General features: G+C 36.5%; 1 protein-coding gene across 2 annotated transcripts in view; it reads left to right on the top strand.

The window, feature by feature from the left end:
* Positions 1 to 18,301, top strand: part of LOC138694359 (uncharacterized) — a 43,069-nt gene that overhangs the window by 8,051 nt on the left and 16,717 nt on the right. For both annotated transcript variants that reach the window (XM_069818012.1, XM_069818011.1), the window contains exons 2-5: positions 6,626 to 9,146; positions 11,690 to 11,942; positions 13,516 to 13,566; positions 17,033 to 17,585. In XM_069818012.1, the coding sequence (XP_069674113.1) occupies positions 17,283 to 17,585 (303 nt within the window). In that variant the 5' untranslated portion in view covers positions 6,626 to 9,146; positions 11,690 to 11,942; positions 13,516 to 13,566; positions 17,033 to 17,282. The remainder of the gene's footprint in view (positions 1 to 6,625; positions 9,147 to 11,689; positions 11,943 to 13,515; positions 13,567 to 17,032; positions 17,586 to 18,301) is intronic.

Genomic DNA, 18,301 nt, shown 5'->3' with positions numbered 1-18,301 from the left:
CACCTGGCTAACAGACAGATTTTTATTAACATGTTCAAGGGAGGAAATAGCATGGTAGCAATTTAGGAGTACTTATGTATTTTAAGTAGGTATTCTGTTTTCGGAATTCATACTAATCATTTTACATGATCAAGCAAAATACATTTTTAAGTTAGGTCATTGTAAATTGTATAGTCAAAGCAATGAATTTCATGTTGTCAGACAAAATACATTTTAATATTAGATCATACCGGTACTAATCTACTAATTACCAACATAATGTGCAAGAGGTCCAGGAGGAAAATATACTCTTTTACAAATTATTGAACCATTTAGAAAACACCTCTCAACATAGGTTGTTAATACTTGGCATTGTGACTTTACCCTCTTCGGTGATAAGCTTATCTGGTATTTGTTGGCATCACTGAAGAGACAGCCATATTAGCCTTTTAGGAACTACTCTTACATGACCCTCACTATACTTGTAAACTTCATTCTGTACATCAACTTAGTTTTACAAGAGGTTTTCAAATGTGTCTCCTTCTACCTCCACACACTTGGTTGCATGTTTATGAATTGTGTGTGTCACATTCCGTAACTTATCAGGGCTATTCCTGATGATTGCTGTGGCGTCCATAATGCACACAATTAATTCTTCACGTGTGTTTACACACGAACACAAGATCCTTCATCCATCCCATAAGCCATAATCAAGTAGTGTCAAATCTGGGGACCTGGCTGGCCAGGGATGAGAATCTCCACGACCAATCCAATAATGTGGGAAATAGTGGTTTAGATGATCTCTTATGGTGGGGGTGAAATGAGCAGGTGCTCCATCAAGTTGAAAGTGCATATGAAGTCTTGTTGCAAGAGGAACATCGTTTCGTAATTGTGGCAATTTGTTTTGCAGAAAGTGTAGGTACATGCCACCATTTAAGTTTCCAGGTAAAATGATTGATCCTATCAGTTCACCATACATTTACACTAAATCGTAGTTGGAAATTGGTTTTCTTCGTGGCTTTAGAGTTAATATCAGCCCATTCATGTAAGGTAATAGTGCCATATCATGTGAATTGTGACTCATCAGTGAACATAATTCAGCAGTAAAACTCTCTACCATTTCTGTTTATCCAGGTGCAGAACTCGACACGATAATCATGATCTTGCTACTCTAAATGTTGTACTTCTTGAAGATGATATGGATATAGCTCATTTACATGGAGTGCCCTGCATACCTTGAGTAACACCGAGTCACCGAGCTACACATTTTGTTGAAGCAAAACATTACTGGATCGATTCCCGATGATTCTAATAGAGTAAATAAAATTAAAATATAGGTTATATGTGTTAATATAAGAAGTGCAATGAAGGTATAGTAGAAAGTAGTAGAAAGTGAGAAGAAAGAAGGGGAAAATAGTAGATAAGAGCAGATAAGAGAGAAAGAAGAGTTTTTATTTCGTGCATCTTTAGGTCCATAATCCTGTAAGACAATTGAGTTAATGCATAACTGGCATATGTTAAAAGCAGTATTGTGCTCGTGTTCCTACCAGGATAATTAGACTGTATAGGTCTCGCAAGCAGCGATTACCAACGATACGAATGCGAACGAAACAATTCAATAAGGAAGAACGGGCAACAGGAAAGGGCATGAGATAACTTGAATGATATTCAAGAGTACAGTCTGAAGACTTTCGACATAGAATCAGTCTTGCATTGTGATAGTTACATTATGGTTTTAGTTTCAGTTCCACTGCATGTGAATATATATCTTGGTCCAAGTGTGTTTATTTTATTATGTAGTGATGGAGTGTTCCTCTCGCAGAGTATCATTATTTTATTCATAAACATAATGTTGCGCATTTAATTTGCTTCGAATTTTTCTCTTGCTATACTCTTCATTTCCACAGGTGATGTCCCCAACTGTTCATCATCTTGGAAGAGGCAATACTTCCATCAGCCCGCATCTATCGCTCCCTCAGCTAGCCTACAAACACAAGTCAAAACAGACAGTAACACCACTGTTTTTCGGTAATCGTTCCTTGCGTGAGCTATACCATGATTGCATTCATGAAGCATTAAAGTCCCAGTGCCCAACAAACAGAGTGCGAATTAACGGAGTGGGGGGATTTCCCCCCTATTGGAAAGTTATCCCCTCTCATAAATTCATATTAACATCCCTGCCAAGGATAACTTCTATCCCCCCCTCACAAAATATAATTGTTTCAATACAGGTATACTTTATAAAGTACAATATAAAGTAAGCAAAGAAAATAATATTGATATATTATTATCACCAGCAAGCTGACAACAATCAATAACTTAGGAATTACACATCTTATCTTAAGTCTGTTCATGGATATAATAATAATTATTATTATTATTATAATCAAGATGCAAGACAAGCAAATCAGTACGACCAAGCATTGAGCCATATCAAATGAGGATAATAATAATTTTATGTATAATATTATCTATCTAGGATTCTATGCCACTCCCCTCTCATCAGAAATCTTAATTCGCACCCTGCCAACAAGAAACATTTCCTACTTATAAGAATTTCGAGAGGATCTGAATTCAAATCCTGGTTGGGACAAATTACCTGATTAAGGTTTCTTCCGGTGTTTTCCTTCAACCCATTGAGAGCAAATGCTAGGTAATTTTGGCACTGTACCGTGGACTCATATTGCTGGCATTATCACTTTCATCACTGAGATGCTAGATAACCAAAGCAGTTGATAAAACTTCGTAAAATAAACAATTAAAAAAATATATAAGAATTCTAACACTGTAAATGTGATGGTTGGTATTAATTCATAAGGAATTGTTAGTTATACAGAGTGTCTCCAACCTTTAGAGTCAAAATTATACAGATGGTAGATGACTCTAAGCTAAGTTTGATTGAATACGTGAATGAGAATTTCCTGGGAGTGATACAGATAAGTAAGTTACATGTCATTCAGATATTTTTCACTAAATTGGAGTTATACAATATTATTTTGATATGTTGCATTTTTTAAATATTTTTTTATTTTACATTTTCTGAAGAATTGCAAAAATGATCTAGTTCTTTTCACCTCATTATGAATCAATTCATATAATTGTACATTAGACTATATTTTATTGCAGTGTGCAGAGCTTAGGGTCTAGTTGAGTTACATTATGCTTAATTATGTAGATCAGTGTGGTCAAATTCTTTTTCAGTCACAAGTCAGAATCCTTTTCATAAACTCACCGAGAACCAACGTTGTAATTTTAAGACTTCTTATATCAACACATATAACCTATATTTTAATAATAATAATAATAATAATAATAATAATAATAATAATAACAATAATAATAAATCACAAAGGCAAATACTGAATTAGAATTTTACATAGGCTACTATGATTCATCACTGTCTTATTGACCATTATTATAATGAATGAAATATTTAAAAGGTACGCGAAACACGTCTTTACAAGAGAAATTGGTGCTGAGAATAAGCTCTGTGTGAACTCAAGCCTGTTAGCCACTTGTCTCATTCCGATTTTCACCGTTCTATCAAGGAACATTACAGAATTTTGAAAGGGAGGCCTGAAAATGAATGTAACCTAATAGCTATTACATGGCAGGAGGAGGGGGGAAGCACGACAGAACAGCAACATGTCAGGATCGCCGAAGATGTTAAAATCCTGTACATAGAGTGGAACATTGCAATCTTCATCCAAGCCCTTGCACTATACCACTGACACTCGAGTAAACTCACCTCAGTGTACAGAAGGCAATATGGTTTCGAAGGTTCTAATTTGGAAAAATGCCGAAATTTTGTGTTTTGTGGGAGGTGGGGGGGAGATATAGGTCAGTGTCTCATTTCTTTTAGGACTCAACCCAACATTTGTCTTTGTGCCTTAGGAAAACCATAAGCATGTTGAGTTTTCTTAATTTAGAAGACTAGCCAATTGGTTGTGAGATAACTAGTAAAATATGGCCTGATGGACTCGAGCTTATGACTACAGTGTAGTGTGAGGGGATAGTCTCAAAAAAATCGTGGCTTCTGGCTTCCTTAGGCTTAAACTTTCATGATGTTTAATAAAAATCCAGATACCGCTGCTTCCCTGCCTTTCCATCCTTTTCGCAAGATGCTGGTATGTTTTTATTTTAAGATTTAGCATAGTGAAATGCCAGCTGTCTTAATTAATTTCTGGACAACCCATAATGCATCTTAAATGCAGTAATTAGGTAGTTAACGAGCTCAGTTTCTTCCTGAGGGGATAAAACTTGCTTCACTATGCAATTTTAGAAAGACTGATAAGCATCAGGACTTTTTAGATATCTCTGCAGTATAACTCTTGCAACACAAAATTCTACTGCAGCTCTTCGGATCTTCAAACCATTTTTAATAGCAATGAAGGCGATTCCAATGAAGGTGCAAATTTTGTTACGCTTTTCTTACTCCTTGGCATCTGTAATAATCAGTAAATAATAGGCCTAATTGTATTAAACTATCAATTTCAGCAAGACTTGTACCTTGGGCCATGCTCAAGGTACAATACTAAGAGATGGCCCAAGGTTAAAGATTATCTCTAACTTAACAAAACCATTGCTAAAACTCATAACTCGCAAAACAATTCTATTTGATATTTCGAAGGCAATTGTCCTAATAATCAGAAATTATATAGGATATATTCTCAACTGTCCATTAATTACAGCAAAGATGATCCAAATTAAAGCAAAATTCGTACTTTTGTTGGAGAAAATAACGAAATTGTCGCCAACAACAAATTTATCGTTTTCCCACCACGAAATTAATATGGCATCTTTCTTACAAGATAGGCAATCTATACAGCAAAGGGAAGAAATTTTCCAAATTTATAGTAAAAGATAATATTAAGGCCCAAGGTACATGCTGGCATAATTTAGCCTACTTTTAAAAATAACGGATGGGAGCAGATCAACGAAACTTTTTTTATACTTTATAACAACCCTTGAACTCCAAAACATTTAAGGTGCTAGGTGCGGTAGCCTCCAGGTTTATAAGATATATGCCATTCTTCACAATATTGTCAACAGTTGCAGGCCTTGGTAGTGAGATATAATTCAAATCTATATATTACCATATTACTAATGGGACTGAATTCCATAGATCTATAGTTGTTTCAAGTTCGTCCTCATTATTTAATAATTCCTGCATATAATTTATTCATATAATAACGAATATTAATTTCTTTCAGAGGAGATTATGTTATGCAAAGGGAAAGGTGATTTACCTGTTATAACAGTTATGGAACTAATTGAAGTGCTGCGGGAGAAAAAGTGACATTAAATGAAGTGTGTGATTATGTACAAAAAACTTAGATTACAGGACTGCAATGTTGCCACTATTAGTACTTTGCCGAGGGCTGTGTTAAACATGAACTGTCATGTAACAATAAATTTATTTAAAAGCTTTAACTAATTCTGTGATGCACGTGCAACAATATAGTTTTGACTGGTGTATTATAGGCCTAATCAGACAACCATACTTTCTGTTACATATTAGTTAATTAATTATCTACTGGAACTCTGGCTTTCAGGTAGAAGCTTTCTGTGAAGCAGGTTTGAATAATTTCAAGGGCAAAATTGTTTCGGGGCCGGGTATCGATCCCGGGACCCTTCACTTAGCGCACAAATGCTCTACCGACTGAGCTACCCCAGGAACTAGAGCATTTGTGAACTAAGCGAAGGGTCTCAGGATCGATACTCGGCCCCTGAACAATTTTTCCCTTGAAATTATTCAAGTATGCTTCACAGGGAGCTTCTACCTGAAAGCCAGATTTGCATAATATATTCGTTACTGTAGGTACGTTAACAGAAAGCCACAATTTAAGTCACACAGAATTGTGTGCACTCAAAATTGGGTTTCTGGCGTCTTGTCAGCCCATTTGAGTTGTGTGGATATAAAGGGAAAAATAGTGCCTGGGGTAGCTCAATCAGTAGAGCATTTGTGTGCTAAGCGAAGTGTCCCGGGATCGATATCCAGCCCCGGAACAATTTTTCTCTTGAAATTATTAATTATTTACTGTTTGCATATACACAAATTAATGTAAAATATTGTGTCATAGGCGCTCATATTCAGTTTCTCAAATTTGTACAAATCAAGTATGATACAAAAAATGCTAGCCCAAAAATCTGTCACACCTGTAAGACTTGCCATCGGGCTATAGTCCGTGTTGGCCCATGTGTAAATATGGCTCTGACTTTAGTCATATATTTTGCATTGAAATTAAACATACATATAATGTAATTTGAGTGTACCCTACATTGTACATAAACTTTGTACTTCATAAATACAATACACAGTATAACTTTTAAATAATTGATTAAATGGCGATCTTACTCATGTTAATTGTGTAAGCATGTGCGGCTTACAGCTGTTTTGGTGCTTACACAATTAACATGAGTAAGATCGCCATTTAATCAATTATTTATATTCAAGTGTTAAAAGTAGTGTACGAAAGATTCTACGTGGATAACTTTTAAATATTTCGATAAAAATTAATTTACACGACTTACACGTTACAGTGAAACAGGTTTTTGTTTGACAGAGGTTCTGTTAACAGAGGTTTTATACTGTGTATGAAGTGTATGATGGTATCCAATGTGCTAATGCCAATTTTTCCCTTAGGTTGTATCACATCGGGAACTCCATTTTGAAGGAAGAAATACTATGAAGAGGGCAGTTACTTCTTTAGAATTCATTTCTCCCAAGAAAACAAAATTAAATCAGAGTATTTCTACAGATTCAGTTCCTTGTCACTCTTACAGGAACAAAGATGAAGAAATCGCAAGACTTAGAAAGAAGGTAGACATTCTATGTAAGAAGAGTGCAACTCTGGGGGAGTCTGGTCTGTACAAGGAAAATTATTTACCCACCCTAAAAAGGTACTGAGATTAATAAACGAGGACGAAGATCTGCCTACATTTTCAAACACAATCCTGAGGCGACTTCTTCTGGACATGGGGTTCAAATACATGAAACGAAAGCATGAATCCTTGTTCATTTATAGAGAAGATATTGTTGCTTGGCATCACGAATATTTAAGAAAAATACGCGAATTTCGGGATCAAGGGAGGCGCATTATTTATACTGATGAGATATGGGTTAATGCTGGCCACAGCAAATCTAAAGTTTGGCAGTACATGACAATTAAATCGGCATCTGACGCATACAAGAAGGGTCTTACAACAGGTAATAAAGCATCATCAGGCAAAGGGGGAAGAGTGTTGCTGGTCCATGCTGGAAGCGACAATGGATAGTGGAATCAGTTTTGTCGCAATGTTTCACACCTGGACAAATATGGTGCTTGCTTGGGAGAAATAAAAGGGTGAAGTGAAGTGTAGAAGACACTGACTTTGAGGGCCCTGTCTGCTTACCTCAGAAAGTGTAATATACCGCTGCCATGTCGATCAATCCTCCATAATTGAACTAAAGAATTCCAGTGTAAAGCGGGAATTCTTGAGGAAGTACTCTGTTTAATCAAGTCAAAAATGGAAACATTTAAACATTTAGAGAAACTGAGATGAATGTAGATGGGCGAATATGTTACTTTTCTTCAGATATTAGGGCCACATGGCAATGTACAGGTGGCAATGATTCGAGCTTTGTGTTCCAAATGGAAACAGCCCATATTCTATTACTCTTACACAACAATGACGAGTACATTGTTGAAAAATATAATTAAGCTCGTTGAGGCATGTGGAGTGAGTATAGTGGCCGTGACATGCGACATAGGTGACAGAAATGCGAGGGTTTGGTCTGAGTTATGTGTATCCACGGAGAAAACGTATTTTTTTTCATCCAGTGGACAAAAGCCGGAAGGTGTGGGTATTCTGTGATGTGCACTATTTACTCAAACTTCTCCATAGCCACTTCTTGGATGATGATGTTAACCTTAGCTGATGGGACCACTGTAAGAAGTGGTGGAAGAACCACTGTACACACAGAAGGGAGACCTTACTGTTACCCACAGCATATCAGAAACCCATCTAAAGGTCAAAGTACGCTCTCGTCAGAATGTAAGAATGGCAGCGCAGCTATTTTTCGCCATATTGCTCAGGACATCAAATACATTTCACTGACACTGAATTAGTGAATGATGTGTTTAACATTCTTAATTCAAGAATCCCTAAAGATGAGAAAACACTGCTTAGAAGCTGATATGGCTAAACCATCCAAGCCAAGAAAATGTGTTAAAGAAATTTGTCAGACTATGCGATTTGGCAAGAAGAAGAGTTTATTACCTTTTTAGAAATCATCTATAATATCTATTAATTCTTTGTTTGGGCTTTTCCAAGACTTGAAAAGCAACGTTAGATACATTTTGACGTCTAGATTAAATCAAGATTGTTTGGAGAATTTTTTCTCTAGAATTCGTGGTCTTGGTGGTTTTTACAGTCACCCATCACCTTTGCAGTGAAAAAACAGAATAAGGCTCTTGATTCTTACAGGGGTGCAATTCCACTGTCTATGGCTTTTTCCATTGACAAAGATAGAACTGATGGACTCTCTGTAAATTTTCCGCCTGATACAATAGGAAAAAGTGAAGAAGATCTGTTAAATTTCATCACTACCGAACTATGTATTAAAATTACTGACTCTCGAAGTTCTGCAGGGTGGGTAGTGAATGTGATGAAGAATACAGTGTGCTCACTTCACCAGAGCAAAATTAAACAGGTGATTCAAGTGAAGTGGATGTGGCACAAGATGCTATTGTGTATCTAGCTGGGTACTGCGCTTATAAGCGCAAAAACATTGACAGTTCACTTAGTGCTACATCTGTGTCTATAAATATTAACAAAATTGACAATGACTGGCTGTCATTAATATCAAAGGGAAGATTTATTTCTTCCACCCCCGAGTGGGTACGAAAGTAAACCAATTCGAAATAATATTTGCAGGATTTCATGGACAAAACTTTCCAAGGGTAGGAGGTGATGAAAAACTTAACATCTCTCATAGAATTAAAATTTTCGAAGATACATGTGAAAATCATTGCCCTTTATGTCAGAACGAGAACTTTCATTAGAATTGGACACTTAAACAAACTGATGAAACTTAGAACTATGGGTAAATATATGGCGAAGAAGAATCGTCAGTGGCATGAGTCTTCTTTGTACAAGAAGGATTAGCAACTGCTCCAAAGAACGTAAGTTATAATTGAATAATTATTAGCCTACAATACTGTAAACTGTAATGCACGTCCTTAATTATTTATCATCGATGTTTATCATTACTTTTCCACTGCATCCTTAAAAATTAAATAATATTACATAGTGAAATAGACTATTACGAATAAACTAAAGATAATGGAATTGTTTAATGCTTGTACCAATGTATTTAACACGTTATTTTTACGTTAATATTGTGACTTTTATTTCAAAACAATAAAGCGCTGGCCTTCTATGCCCAAGGTTGCGGGTTCGATCCCGGGCCAGGTCGATGGCATTTAAGTGTGCTTAAATGCGACAGGCTCATGTCAGTAGATTTACTGGCATGTAAAAGAATTCCTGCGGGACAAAATTCCGGCACATCCGGCGACGCTGATATAACCTCTGCAGTTGCGAGCATCGTTAAATAAAACATAAATTTAATATAATTCAAAACAATAATGTTATTTTTATTGTCAACAATAATGGCTTTCTATTCTGAATTTTAAACACTCCCGTCAACAATGGGTATTTCACTCCACACAGCAACACAGTATTCGTTATTGCACTCCACAGACGACAATGACAATTCACTTGAGTTATTGAGGACAACAATGTATTCCTAATCTCAACTAATGTTTACAAAGCACTATTTACAAAACAAAACTGTCAGTTCTCAGTTCACAGTTCGTTTGCCTTGGCTAGTTCTTCTAGCTCATTCACTCAAGTTCACAGTATATCGAACCCAAGACTTCCAGAGACAGTCCACTGAACTTCGAACTCAAGACTTCCAGATAAAGTTCACTGCACACCGAGCTGTGACTTTTACTTCAAACAATAATGTTACTTTTATTGTCAACAATAATGGCTTTCTATTTCTGAATTTTCAACACTCCCGTCAACAATGGGTATTTCACTCCACAAGCAACACAGTATTCGTTATTGCACTCCACAGACGACAATGACAATTCACTTGGATTATTGAGAACAACAATGTACTCCTAATCTCAACTAATGTTCACAAAGCACTATTTACAAGACAAAACTGTCAGTTCTCAGTTCACAGTTCGTTTGCCTTGGCTAGTTCTTCTAGCTCAATCACTCAAGTTCACAGTATATCGAACCCAAGACTTCCAGAGACAGTCCACTGAACTTCGAACTCAAGACTTCCAACTGCTTTGCTTCCGCCTGGATGCTCACTGCTGCTTCACAAACTCACTCAAGTCAAACCCTGGTCTCGAAGGCTGGCTTCCTCGCTCACGGCTGCTTCACAAAACTGACTGGCTTGCTGTCCAAAACTAAACTGGCATTGGCCTTCTTCGCGTCTTCTATTTATCGTTAAGTAACACTTCGCGAGCCTTTGATTTCTGATCGTTTCTGTTTCTGGTCGATTCTCTGTCTCCCTGTCACTCGGACTCGTCGCAGTCGGTTTTCTCCCCCTCTCCCTTTGCCATGCACCGCCGTGCTGGCCTTCCTCTCTCCCTGCGCACAGCTGCTAACATCACGCAGCTTTCTCTCTTCTCACCCTGCGCCTGCCTTCGCGCGCCCCTTCCTTCTGTGGGACGTGCTTTCGATTCTCGACGCGGCTGTCACAATATAATGCTTTATACATCAACAGATAAATAAATACATTTATTTCCAAAAATATTTGTAAAGATAGAGAAAATAAATATAATACTGGTAAATACGAACCGTTATTTTCCCATAACTATGGTCCTGGAACACAACTATGGTCCATGATACAACCATTCAAATTTTGTACTCCATAATGTAGTACCTTGTTTATCTATATTTTTGCTGTTCTGTAGTTTGAAGTCAAGTCACTGCAGCTATCTTTGAACGGTCTATGTTACTTCTACAATGTTCTTTGAATGGTTGTATTGTGGACCATAGTTGTGTTCCAGGACCATAGTTATGGGAAATGATGGTATGTATAGGAACTGCAGCCATGTCTTGTGCAGTGCTGTCATGGTAGTTTTTCTCTTGGCCATACACACCACCTCTTGTTTTCTCCCTTGAAATATATTTTGCTCTCTTCTCTCTATATCTCCGACTGTCTTTAATGGTTTTTTTAATATTAAAGAAGAAGTAAAGAAATTGTTTTGCTTTACATTTTAATTGTACAACAAGCTTGATACAAGCCCCACTGTAGATGTACACTTGTCTCGATGAATCTTGGAGTGTGTACTTGCAGCACTTCTTGTTTTTAAACTATTATTTTATATAATTCTGGATTCCAGTGCTGCAGAAGTGGACAATTTTTGTTTATGAACATCAAACAAAATACATTAGGAACAGCAAGAGAGATCTAAGATCTGTACAGATCTCCGCGTACAAAACTTTGGCACCCAGATGCCATATGGCTCCGTACAGACAAAATTTTCTTTTCCCCATACAATTAATTAAAAAAGCTGTAGGTTCCCATTATGATGTATGGCCCCATATGGCCTCCATGACAGCACTAGTCTTGTGTCTTCCAGATGATGTCATGTGTTTGCCAGAATGGATACCCTATAATCTCTAGGTATCTTGAATGTTGCAGTAGAGGAAAGACCAGCAAAGTGGCAGTGGTGAGAGTGGAGGATATGTGGTGATACTTTGCTGGCAGTGGACCATCATTGGAGCTCTTCACACAGAGCTTGGACTTGCTATCAGTGGCTGGCCTGTGGAGTGGCATGAATCAGCGAGCAGCCAGTGATTTCGGACACATAGGCTGTATGCCACAGCATTTCTAGGCCAGGTGTATCCTAGTCGTGGATTGGGTCCTCTTCGGGAAACCCCTAGACGCACCGAAGGTAAGAGTGGTAATGTAAACACCAGAGATGAGCTTGCAGCCCCTCAAGTTAATGAGGTGATATTAGCTGCCCCAGATTTGCTGGGCTAGCTGAACATTGAATTCAGGGACTTGTACTCTCCCTTAGGGTTCTGCTTCTATAACGGAAATCTGAGTGTGCTCGGAGAGAGACTACACAAACTTGTATAAGTTTCTCACCTCATGTGGTGTCACATTAAACTTGCTGCACTCCAAGGAGAAGAACTCCTGTGCTGTATCCTTAAGGGAGTGGATATTTATACTTCTAGAAGATATACAGGAAGACGTAGACTTCCAAAACATCCGTACTCCAAGGGTGATGTAATGTTCAGCAGAGCTACGAAGGCCACACTCTCTATAATAATCGTGGATATCCCTGGTAAACAAGAAACTCAGGGAACAGATGGCTAACCTTAAGCAGATCTGCATTTGTCTTCCCATTGTTCTTGCATTCCCATGTTCTCCTTGTATTCCCCTTATTCCCCTTGTTTTCTCATTGTTTTTATAATTCCTCCCCCTGTTCTCCATGTATTCCCCTCGTTTTCCTTGCTTCGCATTCTCCTAGCCTTCCCCTTGTTTTCCTTATTCTCCTTGTATTCCTCATATTCTCCTGTTTTCCCTTCTTCTTTTATTCCTCTTGTTGTCCATGTATTCCCCTTTCCACCTTGTTCTCTCCTTGTTGTCCCTGTGTTCTCCTTGTTGTTCTTATATTCTCTTTGTTCCCCTTATATTCCTCTTATTCTCCTTATTTCTCCCTGTTCTCCTTGTATTCCCCCTGTTCCTCTTGTATTCCCCCGTTCTCATATTTCTCTTGTTTTCCTTATATCCCCCTCTTCTCCTTGTATTAATAACCGTTGAAAATTATTGTTGCACGTAAAAAGGAACTTTTAGGTGCTCTTGCTTTTATTTCTGTCTGTTTCTTAAGGAGATGGCGAGGATTAGGCATATATGATTGATTGATACCCAATGCTCATATCTTGCAACCTAGTAGCATTTTATTAAATTTATTATGTTGTTAGAGAAAGCCTTGTAGTTTAATAAATAATTTTCAGCTACTAGTAGATCTTTATTGTATGAAATACATTTCGGTGATTTAAGAATACCTATTCATTTAAGATGTTTAGCAAGGAGGTCGAATTCAGTTAGGGATCTAAATTTTTCTTCTGCTGTTCTTGAATACAATGCCTTTGTGAACGAAACTCATATTGCAGTAGAATACATAGCACACTACTGCTTTTTATTTCTCCACTAAAACCTTCAAAAGGGAAATTATAATAGAGAATATATGAATATATGAGGAATGGGGAGTCATGTATGCAAGAAGCTAGAAAATATACAGTAGCCTATATATTTTTTTATCAAACCAAATTATCACATGTCGTAAGAAGCAGCTGATCTGGTCAACTGTCAGGTTTGAAATAAGCAAAATATATAGTTTAAATAAGTATGAACGCCATAGTATTTAATATTCTAGACTCTTCATGGAGTGGCCAGTAAATATTATGTTTATAATTATTCCTATTAAATTTATAATATTAAATTCTATTTATTTTCAGACTGGCAAACAACTACACAGGACATAAGATGAAACCAGCATAATTAAGGAGGTATGGTCAACATTAAAATGTAACTTAATTAAGGTTCCTTATATAGGTCTACACCTCTAATTAAGGTTCTGGCTGATATGTACATTTATTATCAGGCAGTATATCTCACTTGACGATATATGTCAGAGGAAGAACAATTGTTTGTATACATCTGAAGTCTGATTAATTTAATATGTAGCTAGTCGGCAATGTATGCAATGGAGGGGGAAAGGAACTGGCCACTCTACTTCATTACCTCATGGGTTAGTTCCTTCATGAGTGATGCCTTTTTGGTGTTACTTGTGGGGTCCAGACCCGTCTTCGAACAGTTGACTAAACAACAACAACAAAGGTTTATTGGTTAATGTTTTATTAAGTTGGGAAGTGAAAATCATAATACAAACTGCTGAGCCATTCATACCGGAACCCACACTTTCTGAAGTCGAAATTGCGATAGAAAATCTGAAAAAGTGCAAGTCTCCAGGTATTGATCAAATTCCAGCAGAATTAATACAAGAGGGTGGAAGGACATTATCTAGCGAAATTTATAAACTTGTACTTGCAATTTGAGAAAAGGAAATTGTACCAGAACAATGGAAGGAATCCATAATCGTAGCTGTTTTTAAGAAGGGGGACAAGACTAAATGTAGTAACTTTCGAGGAATATCACTTTTGTTGACGTCGTACAAAATTTTGTCGAATATCCTTTTGAGAAGATTAACTCCATATGTAGATGAAATTATTGGGGATCATCAGTGTGGTTTTAGACGTAATAGATCGACTATTGATCAGATTTTTTGTATTCGACAGATATTGGAGAAAAAATGGGAGTATAAGGGTACAGTACATCAGTTATTCATAGATTTCAAAAAGGCGTATGACTCGGTTAAGAGAGAAGTTTTATATAATATTCTTATTGAATTTGGTATTCTGAAGAAACTAGTTCGATTAATTAAAATGTGTCTTAGTGAAACTTACAGCAGAGTCCATATAGGCCAGTTTCTATCTGATGCTTTTCCAATTCACTGCGGGCTAAAGCAGGGAGATGCACTATCACCTTTACTTTTTAACTTCGCTCTAGAATATGCCATTAGGAAAGTTCAGGATAATAGACAGGGTTTGGAGTTGAATGGGTTACATCAACTTCTTGTCTATGCGGATGATGTGAATATGCTAGGAGAAAATCCACAAACGATTAGGGAAAACGCGGAAATTCTAGTTGAAGCAAGTAAAGCGATAGGGTTGGAAGTAAATCCCGAAAAGACTAAGTATATGATCATGTCTCGTGACCAGAATATTGTACGAAATGGAACTATAAAAATTGGAGATTTATCTTTCGAAAAGGTGGAAAAATTCAAATATCTTGGAGCAACAGTAACAAATATAAATGACACTCGGGAGGAAATTAAACGCAGAATAAATATGGGAAATGCATGTTATTATTCGGTTAAGAAGCTTTTGTCATCTAGTCTTCTGTCAAAAAATCTGAAAGTTAGAATGTATAAAATAGTTATATTACCGGTTGTTCTGTATGGTTGTGAAACTTGGATTCTCACTTTGAGAGAGGAACATAGGTTAAGGGTGTTTGAGAATAAGGTTCTTAGGAAAATATTTGGGGCTAAGAGGGATGAAGTTACAGGAGAATGGAGAAAGTTACACAACGCAGAGCTGCACGCATTGTATTCTTCACCTGACATAATTAGGAACATAAAATCCAGACGTTTGAGATGGTAAGGACATGTAGCACGTATGGGCGAATCCAGAAATGCATATAGAGTGTTAGTTGGGAGGCCGGAGGGAAAAAGACCTTTGGGGAGGCCAAGACGTAGGTGGGAAGATAATATTAAAATAGATTTGAGGGAGGTGGGATATGATTGTAGAGACTGGATTAATCTTGCTCAGGATAGGGACCAATGGCGGGCTTATGTGAGGGCGGCAATGAACCTTCGGGTTCCTTAAAAGCCAGTAAGTAAGTGAAAATCATAAAATTACCGACGTAATACCAAATATTAAATAAAGATGTCATGAAAATTACATTCTTCTTCATTACACAGAAAGAAATGTTAAATATATTTTGTCCATTGTAAAATTCTTTCAAATTTATTTTTCTTCCATTGTAGTGTTCTCTCTCTTTGTTGTAATCTTTCCCCGGGGTAAATAGTAAGAAAGAGAGATGGTTTGTTTTTAGCCTTTCCAGCAATATTTATAGAGTGCTGAAATTTGTGTGATTTCAGGTCCTCAAGATTTGTCAGAGACTTCTCAAAATATAAAAGTTTTGTAATTCGATGATATAAAGTTGTTATATGTTTTGTGTAAATTATGTAGCATTATACTGGATGGAAGCGAACCTCTCACATTAATTCAATACAAACAAGCTTTGTCAAATAAGTTTTTGATACTTCCAATAGTTTTGAGAATAAGAAATGTAACGTGTTGTAATGCTGGAATGCTCCTTGAGGTCATTTCTCCGCAATGGGGGTGAATATAACTTCAGTCATCCATTCCGCAAGACTTGCGAGAGGAGAATGTAAACAAAAACGTCTCATCAGAAATGTTTCCATCAAATTACTGTACATTCGTAACATTTAACACATTAATGTAAACTTAGTTTCTTTTTTAAACTAATTTATTTTTAATTTCTTCAAAGATAATAACTTAAATGGAGATTGAATTACAGAATGTGTATTCGTAATAACGCTATTTTCAGTTTATATCAAATATAAAGGAATCTTCAATGGAAATAGTTTTATCTCATGAGAATGTGTAGTCTTTACTATTTTGTAATTACATAAAAAGCAAAGAAATGAGCAGATACTGTGAATGTTAAATAAGTTTCATGGTATTAAATTTAGAGTTAAAGAGGTTATAGTGTAATAGACACCTTTCAAAACCAAACAATTTGCGTAATTAGATGATTCAAAGCTGTATGTTTTCATCCACCATAATTCGATCAAAACGTATTTCATGAGACAGTTTTGTTTACATTCTCCTCTCTCAAGTCTTGCGGAGTAGATACTGCAGTAACACTCACCCCCACTGCGGAGCAATGACCTCAAGGAGCATTGCAGCATTGCAACACCTTACATTTCGTATTCTCAAAACTATTGGACATACTGTCAAGAAACATATTTGATAAAACTTGTACGCATTGACTTCACCTATTACCACTGTGAAATAATGTAATAGGTTCCCTTCCACCTTGTATTGCTGCGTGACATATAGACACAAGAATATTATTTTCTGTGTATTTATCAAACGTTTATAATCAATTCATGATATAATTGTGTCATGCACAGTAATCAGTTCATGAACATAATTATGTACTGTCGACAAATTACACTACGCAACAAATTTTTTGTTGTATCTTTTTACGGCAACGAAAATAAGTTTGCAGATTTTGATCTGCTAAGCACGAATCTGAGATAAATTTTACGAATTGACTCCATTTAAAAAGTCACCTTTCCACATTTACATTTTTAATTTACAGGTGCAGAATCCTAAGGCAATATTTGAAGAGTGCAAAGCACTACGAGAAAAATAAAAGCACTTGAACGTGCTGGTATTGATGTGGATGATATAGTTTCTGGTCGTGTCCCAGCCGCTCTTAACCAGTGCGAAGAACATGTAAGGTGAAAGGTCCAAGTCTTGGAGAAAAGATTATCTAATCATGTCACAATTGAAATAGAATTGGACCGACTACGACATAAAGCCGAGGAAATAGATCTCCTTAGGACCAAATGCGATTGCCTGCAAATGAGGGTAGAACAACTCACCCAAGTGTGTGTATGAATCTCCGACAAAAGATCAGAAACCTCAATGAGAATGCAGTAGAGAGGGATTTGTATAATAAAAAAATAACATCTTTGGACACAGAAATCAATACCCTGAAGAACTGCATTGAACATCTGAGCACAGTTGACAGGGAGAATGCTCTGTTGAAGGGTCAGGCCACACAGCTTCTGAGCATCATCGTGGATCAGGGTTACGATATGAAGCAGATTCTTACACACCAACTCCCACTGAGCACTGATAAGAAACAGGTAAGCAGTGTCAATAAGGGAGAAGTACACACCAACATTTTCTTTAATTTATGTCCTGAAACCCTCTTTCTGCATTATTATACTTGCAGTATCGTTAAACAACATTTTAAAGAAATAAACTTTGATGTGGATCATTTGAGCTAACTGAAAAGCTATAAATTACAAGAAGGATTTTATTAATTCGTACCTGTCCTGTTCTGGAATATAAAGAAATTCATTATACTGTAGTTTTAATTCGTACCTGTCCTGTTCTGGAATATAAAGAAATTCATTATACTGTAGTTATATATATATATATATATATATATATATATATATATATATATATATATTTTGTCATCAAAATTATGCATAATTTGTGTATCATTCGTTAAATGTTACATTTCTGTTTTTCAGGAACCAACCCCTAACTACATTTTACTACTAATTACTGTAACTATATAATCATTCTACTAATTTCTTAACAAAAATTGTTTCCTTTTAATTTCTATTTCTTGTATGTCTACATTTGTTTATGCCTTAGTTTTCCTTTCCCATTTTTTCTTTACTATATAAGTACTGTATAAAAAATTTCCAAGTTCCCTCAGTTTTCTTCCGTTTACTGTTCTATACGATACCCTATATGCTATTTCTACTGTACCGGTACATTCAGTTCTAGTAATGCCTCCGGAATAAAATTTTTTTCTTGTTCTTTCATTTTCCGGGCCAGATTGTAG

This window comes from Periplaneta americana, chromosome 2 (assembly GCF_040183065.1).
Source record: "Periplaneta americana isolate PAMFEO1 chromosome 2, P.americana_PAMFEO1_priV1, whole genome shotgun sequence".
Classification (NCBI taxonomy): domain Eukaryota; kingdom Metazoa; phylum Arthropoda; class Insecta; order Blattodea; family Blattidae; genus Periplaneta; species Periplaneta americana.
Note: the sequence above shows the minus strand (reverse complement) of the source record. Positions and strands in the feature narration are given on the sequence as shown.